Source organism: Antennarius striatus, chromosome 2, assembly GCF_040054535.1.
Source record: "Antennarius striatus isolate MH-2024 chromosome 2, ASM4005453v1, whole genome shotgun sequence".
Classification (NCBI taxonomy): domain Eukaryota; kingdom Metazoa; phylum Chordata; class Actinopteri; order Lophiiformes; family Antennariidae; genus Antennarius; species Antennarius striatus.
This window is the reverse complement of record NC_090777.1, coordinates 22,991,168-23,013,083: the sequence shown is the minus strand read 5'-3', so window position 1 is coordinate 23,013,083 and position 21,916 is coordinate 22,991,168. Positions and strand designations below refer to the sequence as shown.

General features: G+C 47.6%; 1 protein-coding gene across 1 annotated transcript in view; it reads left to right on the top strand.

The window, feature by feature from the left end:
• The window catches only part of plxna2 (plexin A2), a 136,601-nt gene that overhangs the window by 45,546 nt on the left and 69,139 nt on the right, over positions 1-21,916 (top strand). Inside the window, exon 4 of the mRNA XM_068326421.1 lies at positions 14,233-14,367. Within this exon, the coding sequence (XP_068182522.1) occupies positions 14,233-14,367 (135 nt within the window). The remainder of the gene's footprint in view (positions 1-14,232; positions 14,368-21,916) is intronic.

Below are 21,916 nucleotides of genomic sequence, written 5' to 3'. Positions count from 1 at the left end.
TGCCTTTGTAAGGACTTGGACGTAATGCCCCTGGAGGATTACAGGAGGTGATCCTGGCCCCGCTGATGTCTGGGACCTGTGTTTACATTGTGGGTTTAAACAGCAGCACGGGATTGGTCGATTTGTGAAGGCGTCATGGCGACACGCCCAAACCGAATTCTTTGCAGGACTATTCATGGGATTATCGTGAAGTAATCTGGTTAAAGACACGCTGTTGGCTCAATCTGAGGATTAATTTGACATCCACAGGAAGTAGTTCATGATACCCTCCCTTACCCCCCCCCCTTTAACCCCTTCAACACAGTTAATTGACTTTTCACATGAGATGGCTTACCGAGGGGATTTAGTGACCTTTGACCCCTCCCACCCGGACTCGCTGTCCACCTACATGAAAGAACACACATCCTGCCGCCGCGGGATTCAAACAGACGACCCTGACGGGACGGATGTTGTGTGGCGATAACGTTCAGGTGGACCCAGGGTTGCTGGGATACGCCGTGCCCGGATGAAACTGAACCCGACGCTGCTTTTCCTGCCGTCTATATTTTGTACCACAGCAGCATGCAGTGGGGGCACTCTGGCCCCCTCGCCATCTGCAGTTGTTATGCATCAGTCTCTTCCCTCGCGCTCCACGCCATAGGTGGGACGGGGCATAACTCAATTTGAATGCACTTTGACCTTTCCTGTTTAACAGTCCCTGCAGGGAGTGTGTGTTTGTGTGTGTGTTTGTGTGTGTGTCTGTGTGTGTGTGTGTCTCAGGAGGGTATCGTCTGTCTGCCCAGTCCTAAGACACAGAAGAGAAAATGCCTCCCCATGTCTGCCAAAAACCGTTAACCAACCAAACACCCCATTTGTCCTCCCTCCTCCTCCTCATTCTCCTCTTGGTTACTTCCCACATATGGACCGAGTTATTTAGCCTCTTGTTGTAAGGGAACAAAGAGAGTGTAAGCAGCGGTCAGAGGGGGGGGGGATGTGGACGCATTATATCAAACGTGCTATGAATCCTTCCCACCAGGCCTCCTCTCATTCCCAGACCCCCCCCCCCCCGTTACCCACCCTCCTCTGCATCCAGAGATGGAAAAACAAGCTGCTGGGTTTGTGTTGACCCAAACATTTGTGTGGTTTTTACAGTAAGAAGAACAAGTAGGAGAAAAATTGGGGTGGGAAGGACGTGAGGGGAGAGATGGGTTTTTTTTCCAGCGAGGGACAGAAAGCCCAGTTGTGGGATAACAGGAAGCCAGAGAGTTCTGGGGGGTGGGGGTGGGGGGGGTTCTGGACCGAGGTGACCGAACACGGAGCCGTCTGACTGGAGTCTGTGGTCAGCGGAGGAAAAAGACAAAATGCATTGTTTGATGTGGGTCTCAAAGCGTTTTGGCGTTCGGCACCTGAGCCGCCGACTCAGCTCGTATTTGAGTGGTTTATTCAAATCAGGGGATCCATTACGGTCCGCTTTGAAATTTCAAATTAAAAGTGATGGACGTTTCGTGTCCGGGAGGATGATCTCATCCTGTGGCGATGGAGAATAACCGTATATAGTAACGCGCTCCCACTTTTTGGATTTCATGGTTGTTTTCTGGCAGGGTTTTTTCTTTTCTTTTTTTTTCGAGTGCAACAGAAACCTCGTTGGCCCCCGCTGCTAATGCTAGACATTACCTCACAAAAGTGGATTTACACGGAGGAAACAGCAAATCCCCCAGGTAATACAAGCACGAATCAGTCAGGCTAGACAGTAGGAAAGATCAAGCTTCCTCCCCCCTCACCCCAACTCCCACCACCCCCCACCCCTCAGTGTGGTTGCTTCCCCCTTTTGTACTTTCACTCTCAGCATAGCTGGAGTGTCAACGTGGCTGCAGAGCTTGTTGTGAAGGGAAGAATGCAGTTGTCGGTTAAATTCCTCGTGGTTGCTCAGCTTGCAGGGTGATGAACGGGTGCAGAAATGCATGCAGCAGCCCCCCAGTAGCCGTTATTTTGGGGGGGGTTTTGTCGCTGCTTCCTGCCTAATTTTGAGCTCTACTACACACAATACATAGCATCAGATTGTGTCTCCTCCCTTAGGGTGTTTGCACATCCCTAATTTTATCACTGCACACACACACACACACACACACACACACGGGGGCACAAGGCTGGCTGCTGACCGGCACTAATGCCCTAATGGTGCTGTCCTACATACTAGCTATGTTAGACCGTGTTGGCAACTTCATTCAGCCGCCCTGAGCCCGAGGCGGACGGCGAGGGTGGGGAAACGTGATCGAATGAGAAGGCTGACTTTAGGGCGCCACCTCAATCCATCGCCGGAGCAGCTTTAAGGAGACATTATGCTTTTTGAGGAAATGAGATGTTAATCTTTTTTTTTTTTTTCCCTTCCTGAATGGCTTCAAATAAAATTCACAGTCTTGAGAGGGAGTGGCGACGAGGCCCGTGTGAAGCCGTATCGGTCTCATTCCAAAATAACAGATTTATTTCAGGATGCCAATGAGGGTTGTCCAACACAAGTTGAATACAGGTATTACTAAGTGTTGTCTGTTTGGTAATTTCCAATATTACCGTAGTAATCGATCTGGAAACATGAGATAACTCAGCTGTCACACCGTCACCAACTCCACCCACTACCTGCCAGTCAAGTTCCTAACCAATCACTGCGCCCAACCAATCACAGCGCATCTGCCAGAAGGAATCACATGACCAATATGGCGTAAGGCATCTGCTATGTTAGGAGAAGAAATAACTATACATGGACTTCCCAGTTAACATAATTTTAGTCATAACTGTTCCAACAATTTTCAATGTTTTTGAGCAGAGTCCAAACAGCAGGAACGACACAGAACACAGTAACGATTTCTGAGTGAAACTAGCTGGCTAACACCAACAGTCTGTCCAGCTATGGTTTCCGTTTGGAATGGGACCATCCATGTAGTATCCAAAATGTTCCTCGGGCATCTGACAAAAAGGGTCTTTAAGTAACTACATACAGTTCTGTTCATGTCGTCAGCTAACAGAACTATCACTTCTCTAAAATGTCTTTTCCACTTGCTCTTTTGACAGCTGCCTTTTCCTTTAACATTAGCTCCTTTCCCAATCTCACCATTAGTTACCTTTCTTTCTCCAGTTATCCTGCTAACATCCACTTACGGCTTCACAATGCCCGCCCAGCGCAATACATGATTTGCCAACACAAAGTCGTTACGACACCACGTTGATTTTTGACTACGTTGAGTGCACTTGGTTTATAATAATAATACATTTGTTTTAATATGTTTGGTATGAAGTCTGATTTCTATACATATTTCACATTGCACAATGTCATTTCAGGTTTTTCCCTTTTTGTGTCATTCTACACTCCCAACAAAAGAAGACGCTAAAGTACAAGAAATAAAGAGTGAATTTGAGGAGAAAATAATTTAATACTAGTGAATTTATACGTCTGTGTAGCAAAGCAATTGTAGTTGTCAAGAAATCTTGAATTCAGGTAGTTAAAAGTACATCGACAAGATAAATGACTTCAAAAATAATCTCTGAACTCAGCTCAGCGACTTGACAGAAATTACAACCAACAACTTTACTTTGATGGAGGCGTTATTTAAGCATCACACAGGAAAAAGGCGACGCCTAGCTAATGGTAGCTGGAATTAGCCTCTGGTTGCATGTAAAGGGAGGCTGCAGCGTTTCTCCTGACAGACACTTTGACACGTCCCAGACATTGCATCGGTGCGAGTAACAAAGTTAATGATGACAGTCTCTGCTTGGCTGCTGGGGTTGTCAGGTGTGTGTGGTGTGTGTGTGTGTGTGTGTGTGTGTGTGTGGTGTTGTGCGTGGCGGCTCATTGTCACGCTGCCGTGGATTACCAGGTAAATTGAAGGTTTAACATCCGTGATGACATTAGCAACATCTGTTTTTCCTCTGACGACAAGTCAAAATGTGTCCCAGGTGTTGACGGCTGAGTCGTTGCTGAAGAACTCAAACTTTAAAATGTGTGCATGGTTGTTTAAAAAAAAAAAATAAAAAAAATAAATGCTGCGTGTGCTTTAAAATAAAGTTGTGGTTTTTTTAATGTAGCTCTCCCAAAATGTGCTGGCGTGCTAAAAACCCCGCTTGGAGTTTTCCCAAATGCAACCTGCAGACAAACTGAGGAAGAGCGTTTTTGCCATCCTTTTGCCTTCTAGCCGTTGGCGTCAGCGTTAGCGTTGCAGGTCGGGCGAGGGGAAGGGCCTCCGTTCATCCGGTCATCCTTCTCCCCTCTCCCTTTGCATATGGAGGAGGGAGGCAGGAGCTTTGCGGCGTGATAGAGGTGTGTATTGACTCAGCCAGGCGATGAGGATGGAATACTAATGGGGTTAATAGAATTAATGGCGCTGTCACCCTTGCTTGGGGAGGACTGCCAGGCCTCTGCCTGCCTGTGCGTTAGCTGATTGCCTTCTGCTTGCCGTAGCTTCACTCCGGCTGCGATTTTTTTTACTACGCCTCTCCGTCTCCGGCTCTTACTGTCACCCTCCATCTCTCCACGCCATCGCCTCCCTTCCCCTCCTCCCTCCTGGCTCCCTCCAGGCTGGGTCTTGCTATTTCTCACCCATTCTCCATTCAAACAGATTAAAGCTGCTTTAATATGGCACTGTAGTCACAATCACCCTTTGTTTGTTCGCTTATTGATTTTATAAAGTGCTTGTGATCTATAAGTCTTTATATTCCCCAGTGTCCTTGCTAGTCGCCTGATTTGTGTATGTGTGTGTGTGTGTGTGTGTGTGTGTGTGTGTGTGTGTGTGTGTGTGTGTGTGTGTGTGTGTGCACCTGCCTGTGTTTGTGTGCTGTTATGTGTGTGTGTGTGTTCATATTTGTGTGCTGCTCCTGAGGCGGGCTGAGTGTGTAATAATGGAAGGTTGACATTTAAAGGAGTGTATTTAGTGCCACTGAATTAGCATACTTTAACTGGCTGGTCTATTCCTTCTGGAGAGAAGCAGGCATTAAATCCTAACATGAGATTGGTGGGCAATTTTAAAGAGCTTTCACAAAGATTCATACGCTACAAAATGTTCCAGCATCGCACACGCAGACCAACACACACACACACACACACACACACACACACACACACACACACACACACCAACACAATCTCGGTCCTCTCCTTATTTTACCCGACTATGTCTCTTCGGGTTTTTTTTTCCCACACTGACCCGAGTGCATGCTGCTCGTCTATTCTGCATGCACAGCGTTTTTTTTCCCTCTCTGCATGAGTTATGAGGGAATGGATGAGGATCAGGGAGGATGCACGTGGGCGTGTTTGGGAAAATTCCTTTTTGGCCAATGCATGTCGCCGCTGATGAACGTCATTCGCCAGGCCTGTCGCTATTTGGCATGTATCATATGCAAAAAGGCCAACGTGGCGTACCGAGTGATTTCAGCGGCGGCGTGAACACGCCTGTGTTTGTCTGATTATGTATTTATGTTGTCATAAATGTACATAGAAATGTTGAGACCACAAGTCATTTTTCACAGTGTTTTCTAATTAGCAGACGAATGAATCAACGCTCGGTTCGTTGCTCTCTCATATAAACCGATTCGCCCGAAAGTCATTCTGCAGTTTTATGCGTGGACGACATTCCACACCAACGCTCAGACGTACTTTACAGAGCGGACGAATAAATGTCAGCCGGGCTCTGCAGGCTTGGCTACATTATTTATGCACAGTGAAGCAATTTTTTTTTGGTTCCATAAGTGATTTGCATTGTAAAACTGGCCTTATGGATGCAGAGAAAGACACGAACATTTATCTTATTGTTTGCATAATTGGGCCATACGTACGGAAACACAATCGCAAGCTCATTAATATGTATAGTGCAGAATCAATTAAGGCGCTGTGGTAATACAACAAATTAAACAAAGGCTTTGGTCATCAGATGATTGCATTCACTTCTTCACTCCAGGGGTCACTACGAGTCAACCAGCTCACCTCCATCAGGTGTTTTCAGTGGTGGAAAACATGTAGATTTGAACCCAGAACCTTCTTGCTGCGAGACAACAGGGCTACCACCCGTTTTAAAACAAATAATTTAAACCACAGCGCTGCACAGGTTGCAGTATTTTTTTTTTTACCCCGTGACAGTAACACTCCTCAGAGGAGCATTATTATCTTTAGAGTCATAATCTATTAATAAGGAATGCATAAACGTGCTGCACTTAGTATTTAATTTAAATAATTTTTCATCATTTTGCATCATATTTTCTGTACGGTGCCTCATTGACAGGCAGCTCCGCTATGGTTAACATCTGAATGTAGTTATTCCAGAATAACAAATCTGACAGAATTCCTTTGTTTTTGCAGAGAAAGCAAAATAAACATGATCGCCGGCTCCACAGGCACAATGTTAATGTTGTACTTTCACATAAAAAGCCGTTGACATATTGAGATAAATCATCTTTAACCAGAGGCCCGACCCGATGCGTCCTGAGAGAGAGCGTTTGTGCAGGAATCCTGGTGTTTTCCTGATGTCGCCACTTGTTAACACTTGGAAAAACCAACAAGCGAAAGTCCCACGGAGGCAAGAGACAAAAAAAAAAAAAGAAAAAAAAAGATGGACTCTCACCTAACAAGATCAAATCTGAGCTGACAACAGCCATGACATCTCAGTTTTCATGTTTCCCTGCACACGAAACACGCAAACGCTCGCTTTCGGTTGATTCCCCGCTGATCTCTTGACCAAGGGGGCGAGGTGTTACCATGGCGACGCTTGTTTGACACGTCGGGTTTTGGCCTGCTTTTCTCGCGCTCGGTGAATAAGGTCGGGCACCCACCCCCTCACCCTCCCCACCTCCCCCATCGGTAACATCGCTGGTTGCATAACCCCCGTCCCTCATAGTTCATCCCGTTTTCTTTCCCCTCCCCCCCACCGCCTCCTACTTAGATTCTGTTGGCCCCACAGAGGTTAAAGGTTCTCAGCTTGGTGTCCATCTCACCCCCTCCTTCCTTCTGTCTCCCCCCCCCGCTGAAACCTCCAAGAGGGTCGTATGCTGCACAAAGCCTGCTGGGAGCTTGTTGTTTAGCAGTAGCAGGAGGTTAGAGGTCGTGACCTCTGTCTCCGTGGAGCTACGAGCGCCTCGGTTGGCGTTCTGGGGTCGATGTGATGTCATGTAAAAGAGGGCGGATCATCTTGACCGCATATGACTGATCCCTGTTCTGGAATCCCAGTCCGGGTCAAAAGACGCTTGCCCACTGGGTCAAAAATCTTTCTTGGGGGAGTCAATCATCCCCTAGTTTTATCAGAGTTGGCCCCACCCTCTGCCTCCTGCGTCATGTGACCTCAGTTTCTCCTTCTTTAGAGAGCAACGTTCTCCCTAACAATACAATCATCAACGGCACGTTCGTCCGCCGCTTGGAGACACGTATCCGAAACCCCTTAACCCCAGCGAGAAAACATACAGTTGGGGAGGGGGGTGTCATTAAAGCTCAGACACATTACAAAAAAAACAAAAAAAACAATAATAAGGTGGACCTGATTGAAGTGTTTTTATAATTGTCGTTTCCTGTCTGAAATCCCGCTGCCTGTAATTTACTCCAACTTATTCTTACCCTGTCAATCTTGTTCCACGTTTAAGTCTCACAAATCCCGTGGGAGAAGCTGGAACAATCCGAGCTAATTCTCCCCTCACCCGAACCTCCTCTGCGCCGCTTTGCGATTCACGTATCTCTGTGATCTACTTTGAAGCGTGCCGAGGGAAAAAACAGGAGGTGTGATATTTTCTTCTGGTTGAGACTGTTTGACACTTCGGTAATAACTTATCATCAGTGCTGCGGCTGTGCGCTGCTTGTTGTCGTGTGATCGGCCTGTCCCTTGCTTATTTATTCTTATGAAATAACTATAGCTTTTCTGTCTTCTTTCAACCTTTGAAACTTATTTTCCTTTTGAGAGACATCTCCATTATTAGATTTCAGGCTTTTGTCGAGACGTGTTTGTCGCTCGTAAGGTGTGATTGTTAAACACGCCCGTGAGAACATGTGTGTTTTGTTTGAATGCGTGTTTTTGTTTCATTCAGGTCTGGTTTTCATCGCCCCGGATTGAAGCGTTAACGCCGGCGTGTCTCCATGGGGAGTAGCCTCGGCGTCGAGTCCTTTCCCGCCAGTTTTCATTCCCCGCTGCTCAACACGTCTCCTCGTATCTATCCATCACGCTTTATCAGCGTTCCTCAAGCTGTCTCTTTATTCGGCGGGGTCATCACGTAAAGGCGGACGTCTTACGGCTTCGGTTAGTTGGTGTTACCAAACACTGGTTTAGCACTATTCAAGTAGAAACAGTATTTTGAGGGCTAAGCAGAAAATCCCTCGTACCACATCCCTCCATTTCTGGCTCCTTCTGAACTTTTTTTGGCCCGGGTCCATCGCCGGCGCTCTAGTCTTGTTCTGGAGCTAACTATAGGCCTTGTATTGTGCTGCTTGGCTTAATATGTGTGTGTTTGGGCTGATTACAGTTGAGGCTTGATCTCATCCCACCGCAGACCCCTAATTCATGCCGTGGTCTCTGGTTTCTATTTGGACTCGGGGGGCAAACATGGGAAAGTGCTGATATAATCATATTCGGTGGTTGTGAGTTACGGTATGTGACTGAGAGAAATGGCCGTGTTGCAGAGCTAAAATGGAATTGAATGAGTTTTGGATGGAACTATTACGGGGACGGCTGTTGTAAGATTGGTTGTTAGGGCTCGGCTTAATGTGATGCTTGTTGAAAATCAGTGCTGACGAGCCCGGCGACTACTTGTCGGGTGTTGTGTCTCGTATTTCTGTCCAGTCGGATGAGTAAAGATGTCCAGGAGACAGTTCCTTTATGCAGAGGAAAGACTTCTTAATTCCAGAACTTGTCATCCTCTCTATTGATTCATAGCTCGGGTCATTTTCAGAAATACTCTCCCGCAATTTAGAGAGAATTGCACTTCCTTTTCCTACTTTTTAACCATTAACCATCCATTTTACTTCCCTTTTCCCTTCTTTACTCCCTACTTGTCGGTCGGCGTGATCCTCTCCTCCATCACTGCCAAGCGACCTCTTCAGCCTTGGCGTGCCCGACGGGAAAAGGCACGTAAGCGCGTATAGGCAAGCAGGCAAACATACGCCTTCTAGGAGATTATATTGTACGACAAGAACAGGAACAAAAGAGAGGGCATGCCGGGCTGCTGGCACCCATCACACACACATATGCACAGCACTTTCCTGCACGCCGCTCGCCACTGACACCGGAATTCTTCAGCCTGACACCAGTGATGGATTAGATGCATTATCGAGGCGGAGAGGGCCTCCGTGTTTTCTGCCAGGGGAAGAAAGTGAGAGAGAGAGAGGCAAAGAGAGAGAGAGAAACACACACACACACACACACACACACACACACACACGCAGATGAATAGTCTGCAGCCATTCCACCTGAAGTAAAGAAATACAAAAGCAGTCGACTACATTTCACGCCGCGCTTCCTACACGGATAAATGAACAGATAGGAAGCATGAGTCTGGTTTGTACCCACTGCTCTGCCAGTTGATTTGTATCTGTGGATGTGTGTGTGTGTGTGTGTGTGTGTGTGTGTGTGTGTGTGTGTGTGTGTGTGTGTGTGTGTGTGTGTGTGTGTGTGTGTGTGTGTGTGTGTGTGTGTGTGTGTGTGTGTGTGTGTGTGTGTGTGTGTGTAAATGCTCATGCATGTTCCTGTATAGGTTGCACGTGTGCCATATGAAAGGTGTTTTTTGCAACCATCGTCAGGGGAATGGACGATGGATCCGTCAAGGCAATGTCACCCTTTCTATGTCTCGTTAAAAGATGTATTACCTGCCTTCTTATTGAACCACTGCATTGGCCATAGATCTGGAGTTCAACCTTAAATATTGGATATGTGATACAGAAGGATTTGCAATAAAAAATAAAAACCTGGCCTTCACAAAAGCCTCCCACATCACGGATCCCTCCTAACAAGCTTCACTGGCTCCCAGAATGCCGACAGCAGTCTGTCACCTGTCATCCGGGCCGAGGCATCTGCCAATCTCAGCATCAAATTCAAGACCATTTACCGAGACCAAGAATGGTCCCATCAGGCATATTTGATCTGATAAGGTTTATCAACTCGAGGGCAGTTAGATTTATTTATAGCCACTTCGCTGTTTGACATCTTCTGTCTTTAGACCCCTTGATTCAAGGGAAGGAAAATAACCCCGACTGTCATTTTTCAGTCCCTCCAACTCGTGTCTTTATCTGATGGAATGAACCGGCAAACAGAGTCCCGTCTTTTCCTTGGTGGAGACTCCTCATCTTGGTCTCCATGAGGGGTTATTGCCCTGAGACGAAGTGAGAGAGAGAGAGAGAGAGAGAGAGAGAGAGAGAGAGCGTTTGCGGCGGCGGTGGCCTTTCCGGGAGTCTAATCCAATGTGTGGGATCAGCCGAGATAAAGGCAATGCCTATCACTTCCAAGACTGTTGAACTGGATTAGTGTAGATGCGGGAGATAGTTGCCAGACGTAGGAAGTTCAGTGTTTGCTGCAGACTCTTTTCTTCTCCCTCTACTTAGTACAACATGTATCCGACTTAAAACATAGAGTCTTCCCAAAATCAGCTCCGATTATACTATTCTGGAACAGGGTGTAGGTGGAAGACCTGCAATTTGACTTAATCCCATCCTGGTACTAGGTGTTAGCACGTAGCGTGGTTGTACTCCGTGGTTTTGGTAAAGGCTCCCATGTGTGGGTTCCAATCTGCTCTGCCAGCTGACATATGGTGATATAATAATGTACACCTCTCACATGGATCTGTATTGGTGTTGGCAGACACCTGTAAACATGTGCGTCCTGTTTCAGAAATACTAACCTCCCTCAAGGCAAAGGTTAGAAAATAGCTTCGGTCCAAATCTGAAAAGAAAGCAGCTCTGGTGTAATCGTTAGCAGCTGTGGCCATTAAAGGTGAAGCATTCTTTAAAAATTGAGTGGCTAATGTTGAACAAACACAAGCTTGTAAAGCAAAGAATGAATCAGTGAATCAGCAAATCAACCCTCAGCTCTGTTTTGCCTCTTAAAGATGTGTTTATTCTGGACTATTTTCCCTCTTATGCTATATTTAAACACTCGATTTGCGTCTCGGCTGCTCCACATGCAGCGTTTCATGGTGCAACACAGAAGTGGGTCATTTTGGGAATGGTTTCTTTAGGGGGTACCGGTACTTTGGGATTCTCCTTCTATCTCAGGGCAGCAGCATCCACAATGCACTGCGACGCCCCGCATTTGATGCACTTTTACCCCGGCTTTATTCAGCACTTTTCACTCAGCAAATTGCTTCACACAGCCTTACACGGTTGGGGATCCAGTGTCTGGCATGGTGTTCAAAACCAGCGAGACCAAGGGAGAGGAGGGAGGGAGAGAGAGAGAGAGAGAGAGAAAGGGAGAGGGGGCAATTTGAGCCGGAGTTTGGTCAGTCTTCAAACGTTTTTCCAGGGTGCTTACATGGTCTGATCAAAAGCGCCCCGCTGGCTCGGGCCCTTGTAGCCACGAGGGGAGGCCTCTGATGCTGCTGCCACCGCTTCCCCCGCCGGCCAAACCCCGCTGCTCGCCGCCCCGTTTAGGCGCGATAGGTACCGCCACACAAAGTTGGTACATAGAAACATGAAAAGTTCCCGTTTTAAATCATTTACTTTTGAGATGTAGCAGCTTGAAAACATTGCCACGGTCAACAGCAGTGAAATGTTAGTCCAGTGGTTTGAATTTGAGGAAGTAAATATGGCGACTCTGCGTGTGTTCCAGTTCTTATCAGCAGCTTTAGACATCCTCTGACTCAGTGGTGCTGGGGGACATGTGTTTGTGTCCTCAGTTTCTCCCAGCATCTTCCACAATCATTCTTTGTTTCTTGTTTTCTGGCTGTTTTTCTCTGATATTTATGGCAGCTTTTTTAAAAATGTATTTTTTATTAACTACAAGGACTGTGGAGCCCGTGGGGTGCATGGTAAATGTTTTTCACCACTCGCATTCGTCTTCGCCTTTCTTCCCCCGTTCCTCAGAGGTTGTTGAAGGAAAGAAGGGGCGGTTAATAGATGCTGGTGTTGAAAAAGGGGGGACTGTGTTAGACCAGACCGATCCCAGGGCAGCTCTCGGGGGCGCCAGGAGGTCGTTCCTGTGGATGTGTTCTCCTGAAATAGAAGAGCGGTATTGTCAGGAGGGCCTGAGGGATGGCGGGGTTTGAATCCAACCTGTTAGCGACCGGCTCGCCCAACTTGATAAATAATGCAGGGTTAAAAAGGGCAGAGAGGGGATAGGTTTGAGCACCTGAGAGACGAGGCGAGGGTAAAGCGATGCTCAGGAAATGAACTTTTCGAACGTGAGAACTGAGTTTTTGACAGAATTATTTTTGGTCCCAGGGTTTTCATGTCCCTCTGCTGGGGGTGATGGCGCCCTGCGAAGTGTTCCGAGTAGACCTCCCCTGCCTTGCCCGCGTCCTCACTCCTGTACCGTGTTGTAAGCGTGAAGTGTTGCGTGTGTGTGTGTGAGTGAATGTGGCACGCTTTACAGTCACCGTAGAGGCGCTACACCTCTCTGTGAAACACATCTGGGGCGTAAGTTTGTTTCAGCGCTTCTTGGAGAGGGGGTGGGGGTGGGATATCAGTTGTGTTGATTTCATTTTCTCTGTTTGACCCATGAGCCGAAGCTGTTGGAGAAAAAATGGATGACCTGTATATACAAAGGTAGAAGAAACAGACGGCGTTAGCGGCCGAGAAACACAAGGTCATTGATTATTTATCTCTTTGTTTACACCTCCTGATTAAAGGTGTTTGCCCAACCCCAGGGTGACCTGAGCATGTTAGTGCGTCACAAAGTGTTGGGCGTGTCTTCTCCTGGTCAGATGTGAGTAAAGAGGCTCCCGGACGGCAGTGAGAGACCATCGGATGGAGATCTGATTCAGATGAATTGCCGGCCTTCGGGTGAAAGGTGGGGGTCAGGTTATCTCCTACGTGAACTTCCTGCTAGACTGCTCACATGACCCCACGCCAGCACGGTTATTGAAAAGGACGACGCTGTCCACCATGAACGTATTCGCTGAGGTCTCCCTCAGCGCTGGCGTGTCGGTAACACGATGAAGACTGGCACGGCCCCCACTTCCTGCCTCCCTCCTCCTACATATGGTTTTCACATATGTCTTATTTTCAGTGTTTGGATTAGCCTGCCAAGGTCAGGCGTAGGTCATCCGTGGAAGGCTCAACCACTTGGAGCCCCGGCCCTTAGCGGTGCCGCCTGCTGTCGTGGACTCAGCCAACCCTCAAGCTTTGATGGCAAAGCACTGTGGGGGTTTTTTTTTTTTGCTTTTGGTGGATTTACATCATATTTCTTTTACTTGACCATCAAGTAGTTTGACACACTTGCACACACAAAGCCATGTGTGCGTGTGCGTGTGCGTGTGCGTGTGTGTGTCCCAGCTGATCTCCGTTTGACGGACATGTGACCTTGACATTCCCCTCCGTGATGCTTTCTGTTGAGTCCGGCTGCTCTTAAGTGCTGTCACCGTCTGAATGGATAAATGAACGCTCTGCTGGAAGGAGGCAGGCGGGGAAGGACAGATGATAGAGCCATCAGCTTTTATGGGCGAAGGAGGGCCCACTGACATGTGACATCACAGAGTCATCTTTCACACCCGGCGTAAGGATAACCCGCGCTGCCCCCCGCAAGATTTACCGTCCTGGTTATATATTTTTTTAGCCAGCAGGATTAGACGAATAAAGAAGAAACAGAGCTGGCGTTGCCCTATCTGGGTCACGTAGCTCGTATGTCATTAGATATGTTTTCCCACTGTTTTTGCAGTTAGGTGGTCTTGGCCTGGAGTTCAAAGCTTTGCTGCAGGAATACATCATTCATCAGGAGAAAGACGGAAGGAAAATAGAGCTAAGGTTTCACAAAGGTTTAATAATATCAGCAAATAATTCTTAACAGTTGTTGTAACCCCATCCAGAATGGAATCAGGGGGCCCTGACATTCACCTTGTGTCATGATGTCACAGATTTTTTTAAAAAATGCGTTCAGAAATCAGTTCCTGTTTTCAGTTCTCCAACCGTCCTCTCGGAGGATCCCAACCCATCGGCGTCTGCGCCGAGCTACAACGATAATGACGGATTGTTTTTCGCCAAAATGATTTGACCTACGTTGCTCCCGTCAATCACTCTTTGTTTTCTCCTTCTCGCAGTCGCGCCGATATAAATAGCGCTGGTTGACCTGTTCTGTGTTCTGTGCTTCTCAGATCCGCGTCGACGGACCTCCTCACGGCGGAGTTCAGTACGAGACGATAACGGTCATCAAGGACGGCAGCCCCGTCCTGAGAGATATGGCCTTCTCCCTGGACCGCAACTACCTCTACGTCATGTCCGAGAGACAGGTACGCAAACCGTGTGTGAGGAAATGAGTGTGTGTGTTGTGCTTAAATGTCAGCGAACAAGTGTGAATGTGTGTGTGCGCTCCGATGGGGCCCCACCTCTCAACATTACTAACACCACCACCTTCTGCCGGCTATAAATAACCCGGGTGGCGCAGCAGGGGACGTTGTGACAGCGTTTGATAATGAAGTAGAACAATGAGGGCAGGGAGGGAAGAAGAGGAGAGACGAGGAAATAACAATGTAGAATGAGAGTGGAGCGAAAAGAGAGAGAGGAAGATGAAGGGCACTCGCCGGCTGACTGGCTGAGGAGGAGGATGAGGAGGGATAGTGATGAGGGGAAGAGGGACAGCTGGAGGAGCGCATGACTTAGACGAAAGAGAGACGCTGGGAGAAAAGGGGAGACGGAATGCAAGGTCATCCTTTCACACTTCTAATGAAGTGACACAGCATCGCTGGGCGGGTGGGAAGCAGCCGATGGCCGTCAACGCAGCCGACATACTAAATAGGTAAAGGAGGCCGGCGGGGGGGGTGGGGGGGGGGTGAAGGAGGAGACAGGACGCTGGGACAGAATGGGGGAGAGGAGCGGGTAAAGGTGATGGGATGGAAGAGGAGAGGAAGGAGCAGTTATGGAGGAGGGTGGCGGCGCGGCCGCCCTGGAGATAGATGGGCTGTCGGCGTGAGGTGATGGATCGCTGCCCCCTCGCTTTTCTCTGATTTTAATACATTCAGTGGTGACCTGGACGGAGTTTACAGGTCGACGTGGTGCGAGGAGGTTATTGAGACAAGAGCGAAGAGGAGCTACAAGCACCGCGCTCCAACCGGTGTGACTGTGATGTCACCGCTAATGTGGTTCTGGTTTGCGTCGCCATAAAGCCGGTGTTGCCTCGTCCTTAAAGGAGGTCGTGAATCGATGACTCCGGAGGTGTGACATTGATTTAACGAGTGAAGATAAGTTTGCACCGAGGCTAAAGTCCGTCTCAAATATTATGACTGAATCCTTTATTTCCATTTGTTCTGCAGGATGAAACCAGCTTTTGTTGTGGTTTTGCTCTGTAGGAGCTATGGAGGGTCAAGACACACACACACACACACACACACACACACACACACACACACACGTGACTTTAACCGTTAGATGTTAATTTTGCATAAACTACATGTAACTATAGACATTTCCTACATTTATTGTTCTCCATAAATAAAAACCTCTTCCCTCAGAATCCAGGTAACATCGAGCATTCGGGGTGAACAATCTCTTCGGCCTTTGTCTCATACTTTGCCACAGCGTCACCCTCCTCCCCCCCTCACACCCCCAGCTATACTTGAAGCGGGGACGTCACAAGATTGATCTAGTCTGAGCTCCGCTTGTTCCCATGTGTCGGGCCGATGCCATTCCAGGCCGTCCGCATGACGGCGGGCTGAGGGAACAAAGACGGGATGATATCAAACGGAGAGCGGGACTGATTTGGCTCCGGTTGCGTTTCCTTCGCTGGGTAACAAAGAGGCCTTCTGTGTTTGGCACAGCGGGAAAGAGAGAGCGCAGAGATGGGTAGACGCTGAATGAGAGAGAGAGAGAGAGAGAATAAATGAACAGGAGAGAGAGAGATATTTGCTCGGCGAGGCCGTGCTCCAAATCTGGTCTTACACTCTGGTCCTCACACCCGTCTGTGTGTGTTGCGGCAAATACCGTGGGATGTGCGAGGTCTTTGTAAACACAAACACATAGACAGGTACCCCGCCCCCCAACACACACACACACACACACATGCACACACTGTTTCATACATGCAAACGCATTTGCGAATATACTAAAGTAACAGCTCTCCAGACACCTTCCTCCCATTCAGCATTCTGAAGGAATCTCTGTAAAGCTTCTGGAGGCTTTTCATATACATATACTGTATAGTTACACACACACACACACACATACACCTCCTGCATATGTATAAATTCTTCAGATGAATCCCCTGCCTGCCTCAAGTTCCACCATGTCGGAATACTTTCTGCTCTCTTTGGTTCCAATCATCTCCTTCCTCCTTCTCCTCGTCACCTCCAAACATGTTTAATAGCTCCCCATTTCATATTCGAGCCACGGCGATGCCCCGTTAAACTGCGCTTTTGTCTCGTGGATGTAATGACAATAGCATCCACCATATTAATGATGCGGTGAGATTGACCCAGCGCAAGCCAGCCCTCTGGAACTGATGAAAAGACCTGGCTGGTTGACTTCTCCAACAGCGGTTGTGTGTGTGTGTGTGTGTGTGTGTGTGTGTGTGTGTGTGTGTGTGTGTGTGTTCCTGAAGGGTGCTGCATCATTGCTGACAACTCTGAGATACATAACACTTTTTGGTCTCATCATTTATCTTCAGACATCTGTAAATACCAGCTCTGATCCTTCTGTAGAAAAACCTCAGGAACTCGCTTGTGGCATCATCTCGGGGTTTTCACGAGCCCCTTCGAGATTTCTGTCTTCCAACCATGTTTAAGACTTCGGTAAATCAGCGGAGCCGCCGTGCGGATTTCTGGCAGCTCGTATGTTTGAGTCACGCTCTGTGAATATCCTATGTGTGTGTGTGTGTGTATGTGTGTGTGTGTGACTGCTTCTATATTTAGACCAATAATCCGGTGATTTTGGCGGCGTAGCAGATCCAGCCTAAAAACTCAGTCATGGGGAGGATAAAAAAAAAAAAAAAAAAAGGTCAGAGCTGTTTCGATTCAGTCGAGCTGCCTTGAAGACACAAGCTCACCCACCCCCATCTGCTCCGTCTGCATCATTCGAATTTTGAAGACATCTCCCTGCATTGAATATTGCATCAAAACCTGCCGATTTCAAACTGAAGCAGGTGTGGCATGTGCTACGTGCTACATGCTACGTGCTATGTGTGTTAACAGGGGGTTTTAGACTGTACCAAAACGTTCTATTAAACATGCAAACTGATGCTTACAGCAGGTAAGAAGGGTATTAGCGTACGAATGCCGTCCGGATCGGCGCTAACCCGCTGGAGGTTTTGCCAGTTCATGTAAATTCACTGCGTTGGACGTGAATGAGCGTCGGGCCTCATCCCCGCCGACTCCTGCCTGTCTTCTTCCTTTCTGTCCCTCATTCATTAGCCACCGCTTGTTCTTCTCTCTTTCTTGCGTTTCCTTTTTTCCAGGATGCAAAGGGTCCTGACGCGTTTCTTCTCAACTCAAACCGACCTTGCAGTCGCGTGTTTTCATGCGTTCAAGGGAGGCTCGAGTCATAGTCGGGACGTGTGATGTGACTCCTCCAGCCGCATTCTCTTTGTTGTGAGGTTATCAACACGCTGCACAATGGTGACGAATCCGGTACAGAACGGGGAAAGGGGGGGATGGGGGTCTCGCGGTGCCGGCATTATCGACATTCATACGAGGCTTTTTCATTTCCCATTGAGGTGGTTTTGCACCGTTACGCCTGTTGGCGCCCAGCGGCAGCTCTCGTCACACACGATTGAGAACCGGCCACTGCATTATGTCTGTCGCTTTGGTCATCGGCCAGAACGCCCAACCTAGCCTGTAATGTATTATTCATGGGGAACAATCGAGATTTAACATCTGAAAGGGGTTTTGAAGTGATACCTGTGGCGCTGCCTTAATTCTTCCTGAAAAAGGTTTTTGAAAACACCTTTGAGAAGGGAAAAAAAAATCAGATGAGAAATGTTACCTTTTCATCACGTCTTCATTAAATCCAAAGAAAAGAGCCAGGTGTTGACTTTGTAACGGAGCTCAATGGTTTTTATGTTTTATGGCTGTGGCACACAAGAGTACACAATAGCCCTTAAAAGGTTTAATAGTGAAATACTGGCCGTCTAACTGCCAATTCTTTATCAGGATAAGTGTGAAATTCCTGCTAGCATGACCAACTGAGGGAAACTGAGCTGGCTTGTAAAACAGACTCGTCTTTCACGGGGGGAGAGACACACAGTCCTCCCCCTATGGAGGCAATCAGCCATGTGCTGCTGTCATTCTCCAATGCACGCTTGACTCTTTAGCAAACATTAAAACCCCCGCCTCATCCTCCATCCCCGTTCTGCCCCCCCCCACCCCCCCCACCCGGCTCCATGTTAGGAACTGCAACATTACAGCTCAGAGATTATCAGGAAAGAAAAGAAGACCTTCTTTCCCAAGCCCAGCAATTTCTTCCAGGTGCTCAGCTGTGAAATTTGAAATCCATGCATGGATTCTTTCTTCTTCTTTTAACCCTTTTTTTTTTATTATGAGGCCTATTCTCGACCTGTTATCCCTCGAAACAGCCCCTCCATCCTTTCCCCAAGAGTTTTCTGCTTATCCCCACCTCCACCATCACCTTTGTTTGACTGGTGTGGCTAGATTGGGAGGAAATGGGTTCAGTGGTTATCAAGACAGGAGGGAAATGGGATTCATTCACACCTAGTTCAGGCTCAGATTAGCTGACATGCTACTAGCTCATCGTTATGCAGGGCTTTCGTGGGTAGGACACGCTGGTTTCATGTGCTAATGGGGACCGAATGCGTGATGGCACATGGCCAGGCTTTCCACTTGAGGTGTTGGCACTGGCAGCGGCATTGGTTGAAGTCTTTTGTTTCCCAGTTTTACTGTTTCATCCTGCACACAATTAGATTGGACTGAGTCATGTCAAGGCCATGTGTTGGCCTGCTTTCTGAAAGTCTAACCATGGAAATGCTTGCATCCTTTCTCTTGGGATTGCAGCAACAATCTGGTCACGAGGTTCAAGAAAGGTCACAACTCCAGGGCGAACAGAAAGATTGATGCTTGTACCTACACATGAACCCGGTCTTTGGTCGCATTGTTTGTTTGTCTGCCATCGAGGCCATCCGACGAAGGGATCCCTCCCCGGTTCTTGACCCCTGTCTTTCTCCAGGGTGGTTTAGCCTGCAGCTGCACAGCGAACAAGACCGTGGCTTGAGTATGAACTCTTATCCCTGCGCTCCTCGCCAATCTGTCCACAACTCGGCTACCCTGCAGGACAATCCAGCTTTCAGCTTGAGAAATCCATCAGCTTGAAAATCTGTAAGGTTCCATGTTCTTCTTTCTTCTCTCCAGTCTTTTACCACCATTTTCATGCGGTTCGAAAACACTGAAATGTTGAACTAGTCTCTCTGGTACTTGTCTTCCCTCTGCCTGCAAAATACAATAAAAGAAAAGAAAGCAAAAGAGAGATTTCTCTCCCACAAATTCCGAGATGTTCTCTTATTCCCCTGTCGTATTTGCAGTTGCGTTTTCAGTCACACAAATGTGAGTTAAGATATAAATGAGGTTTGTGTCAAGGTGGTGGGATTAACAACATGTGAGTCGGCATGAACTACATCAGTGTTTACAGGAGAGAAGTGACCCGAACAGAGGTTTTCGGTCATGCGTGAGGAAACCATGTGAAGCCATGTGCCAACATGTGAACCGCATCCAGCCGAGCAGTCAGGGCCGATCATGAGAGAGTACTACAGCTGGAGTTTAGCTAGCTTCTGTTTCCGACATCACAAGGGCAGACCCCGCCCTGTTGGATCGTCCATCGTGCTTTATCTGGGATCCGACGGTAGGGTCAGTCTGGTTGGGTTGAAGGCCATTAAATCAATCACATGGCTACTTCCTCGCTCAGGTGTTCCATAGGTCTCAAAGCCTCCTCCGCTTTGGAGCCTCGGACTGAGGTTCTTCTCAGATTTTGTTGACAGCTTCTACTTGATATTGACATCCGGACAAATGAGGATAAATTCTCGTGTCAATACACACATCCAGCGTTATTGATGATGCCATTTAGCTTTTCATTCTGGAGACAACACCTTCCTCCCTGAAGCGCTTTTCAGGCTCTCTTAATAGTGAGCTTTGTGTGTTTCCTTGCAGTAATTTTGTGTAGTTTGCTTCAACAGTCTTCACCTTAAACCTTAAATATATATTAGTGAAACCTGCAGCATCGTAGTAGTTTATGTTTTCAGTATGTCTATCCTGTCCCTGCTGTGTGTCTGCGGGTTTTATGACATATTATATTCACTTAGCTTAAAAACCGTGACACTAAAGAAGTGCTCTGTGGTTTAATTTGTGTTCACTTAATATGTTATGTGTGCTGACTCCCAGCTTTGTGAGGTCAGGGGGTCAAGGATCACCCGAGACTATTCATCAAACCCGAGGGGGGGTCACGCAGGAGGTCGGGTGGAGATGGCCCCACCACTGAATCATGTTTTTATAACTTCCATCTGGTCGCATCTCGTCCTGTTACCCATAATCACTCCCCCACCTTCAGCTACGTTGTAGTCATGTTTTACATCATTTGGATGCTGAGGTCCCTTCGCCACCTCCGTCCCGGTCTACCTAACAAAGGCGACTCATTTGCATCGGTCCCAGCGCCGGCATTGTTAATTGACTTAAACCAGGATTAGTGTTAATCAGACTTTGTGCCCTGGAACCATCGGCCAATCCTAACCTCATTATTTGATAGCAGCACACGTCCTGTCAGCTTCTATCAAGCTGTTAATTAATAGAAGCCCGTGTGCCCAGGTCCCAGCGTGAACCCCCCCTCCCCATTCTTCCCTCCCATTACTGGGTAGTGCCCTCAAAGGTCAGCACATAGTAATGCACTATACAAGCTGTGAAGTCGATGAATAGGCAAATAGACTTAGCGGGACGTGAACTCAGACCGAAAACAAGCAATGAATGGCTTTGTTTCCCCGGACTCCTGAATCCCATGCGTGATACATGTTTGGGTCTTGCTTTTACGATCACATCCCTGTCTGCACATCCCTTAACACCTACCTTTAACCACCCCCACCTCCACCCCCGCAGGAGTTTCTCACTGCCCCCCTGACATAATATGAGATAATGAGGAAAAGGATACCTGATCCTTAGACTCCCTGACACCCCTGTCTCTGTCTGTCTGCAGTTTTTCCCAGTCCACCATTAGCCAGCTGACTGTTGGTCCCACAAAGGTACCCCCCCTCCCAGGAGAGAAAAAAATCCATTTTTTATACATGGCGTCTCCACTTTTTGATGCGCCATCGAACCACGAGGGATTCCAGTAGAAATTGAATGGCGGCATGTGGGCGAGCAAGAGACGCAAATAATTACTAATACTTTGAGGGGAATGGTGAAAACTTAGAGGCGGTCAGTTTCAGGCAGAGAATCATCGCTCTAAGCCTCTTGAGCTGAAAAGCAGACCTTGAAATTGGTTAAAGCATCTCTCAGTATAGAAACAGTGGCCTTCATCTCCGATTCAGCTCCAGTTTTAGTCTTTCTGCACTGAACGCAATTCAGAGAAATTAATCTCAAACCCACAAATGAAACAGGAGATATACAAAAATGTACACGCACATTCAAATCTGCTTTTCTTCCACAACCTTGCAGCATTTCATTTAAACAATAACAGTTAATAAGCTTAGATTTTATTGAGTTACTGAATGGCTCACAAATTTGCTGTGAGCCCACGCCGTGGAGTCGGACGCCGTGAAAAATAAACGTGATCTGATCTGTGCAAACCGTTCGAGACGTACGCAGATCTCCGAAGCCAAAGTTAAAAGTCTGTGCATGAGATATCAATATTTATCTG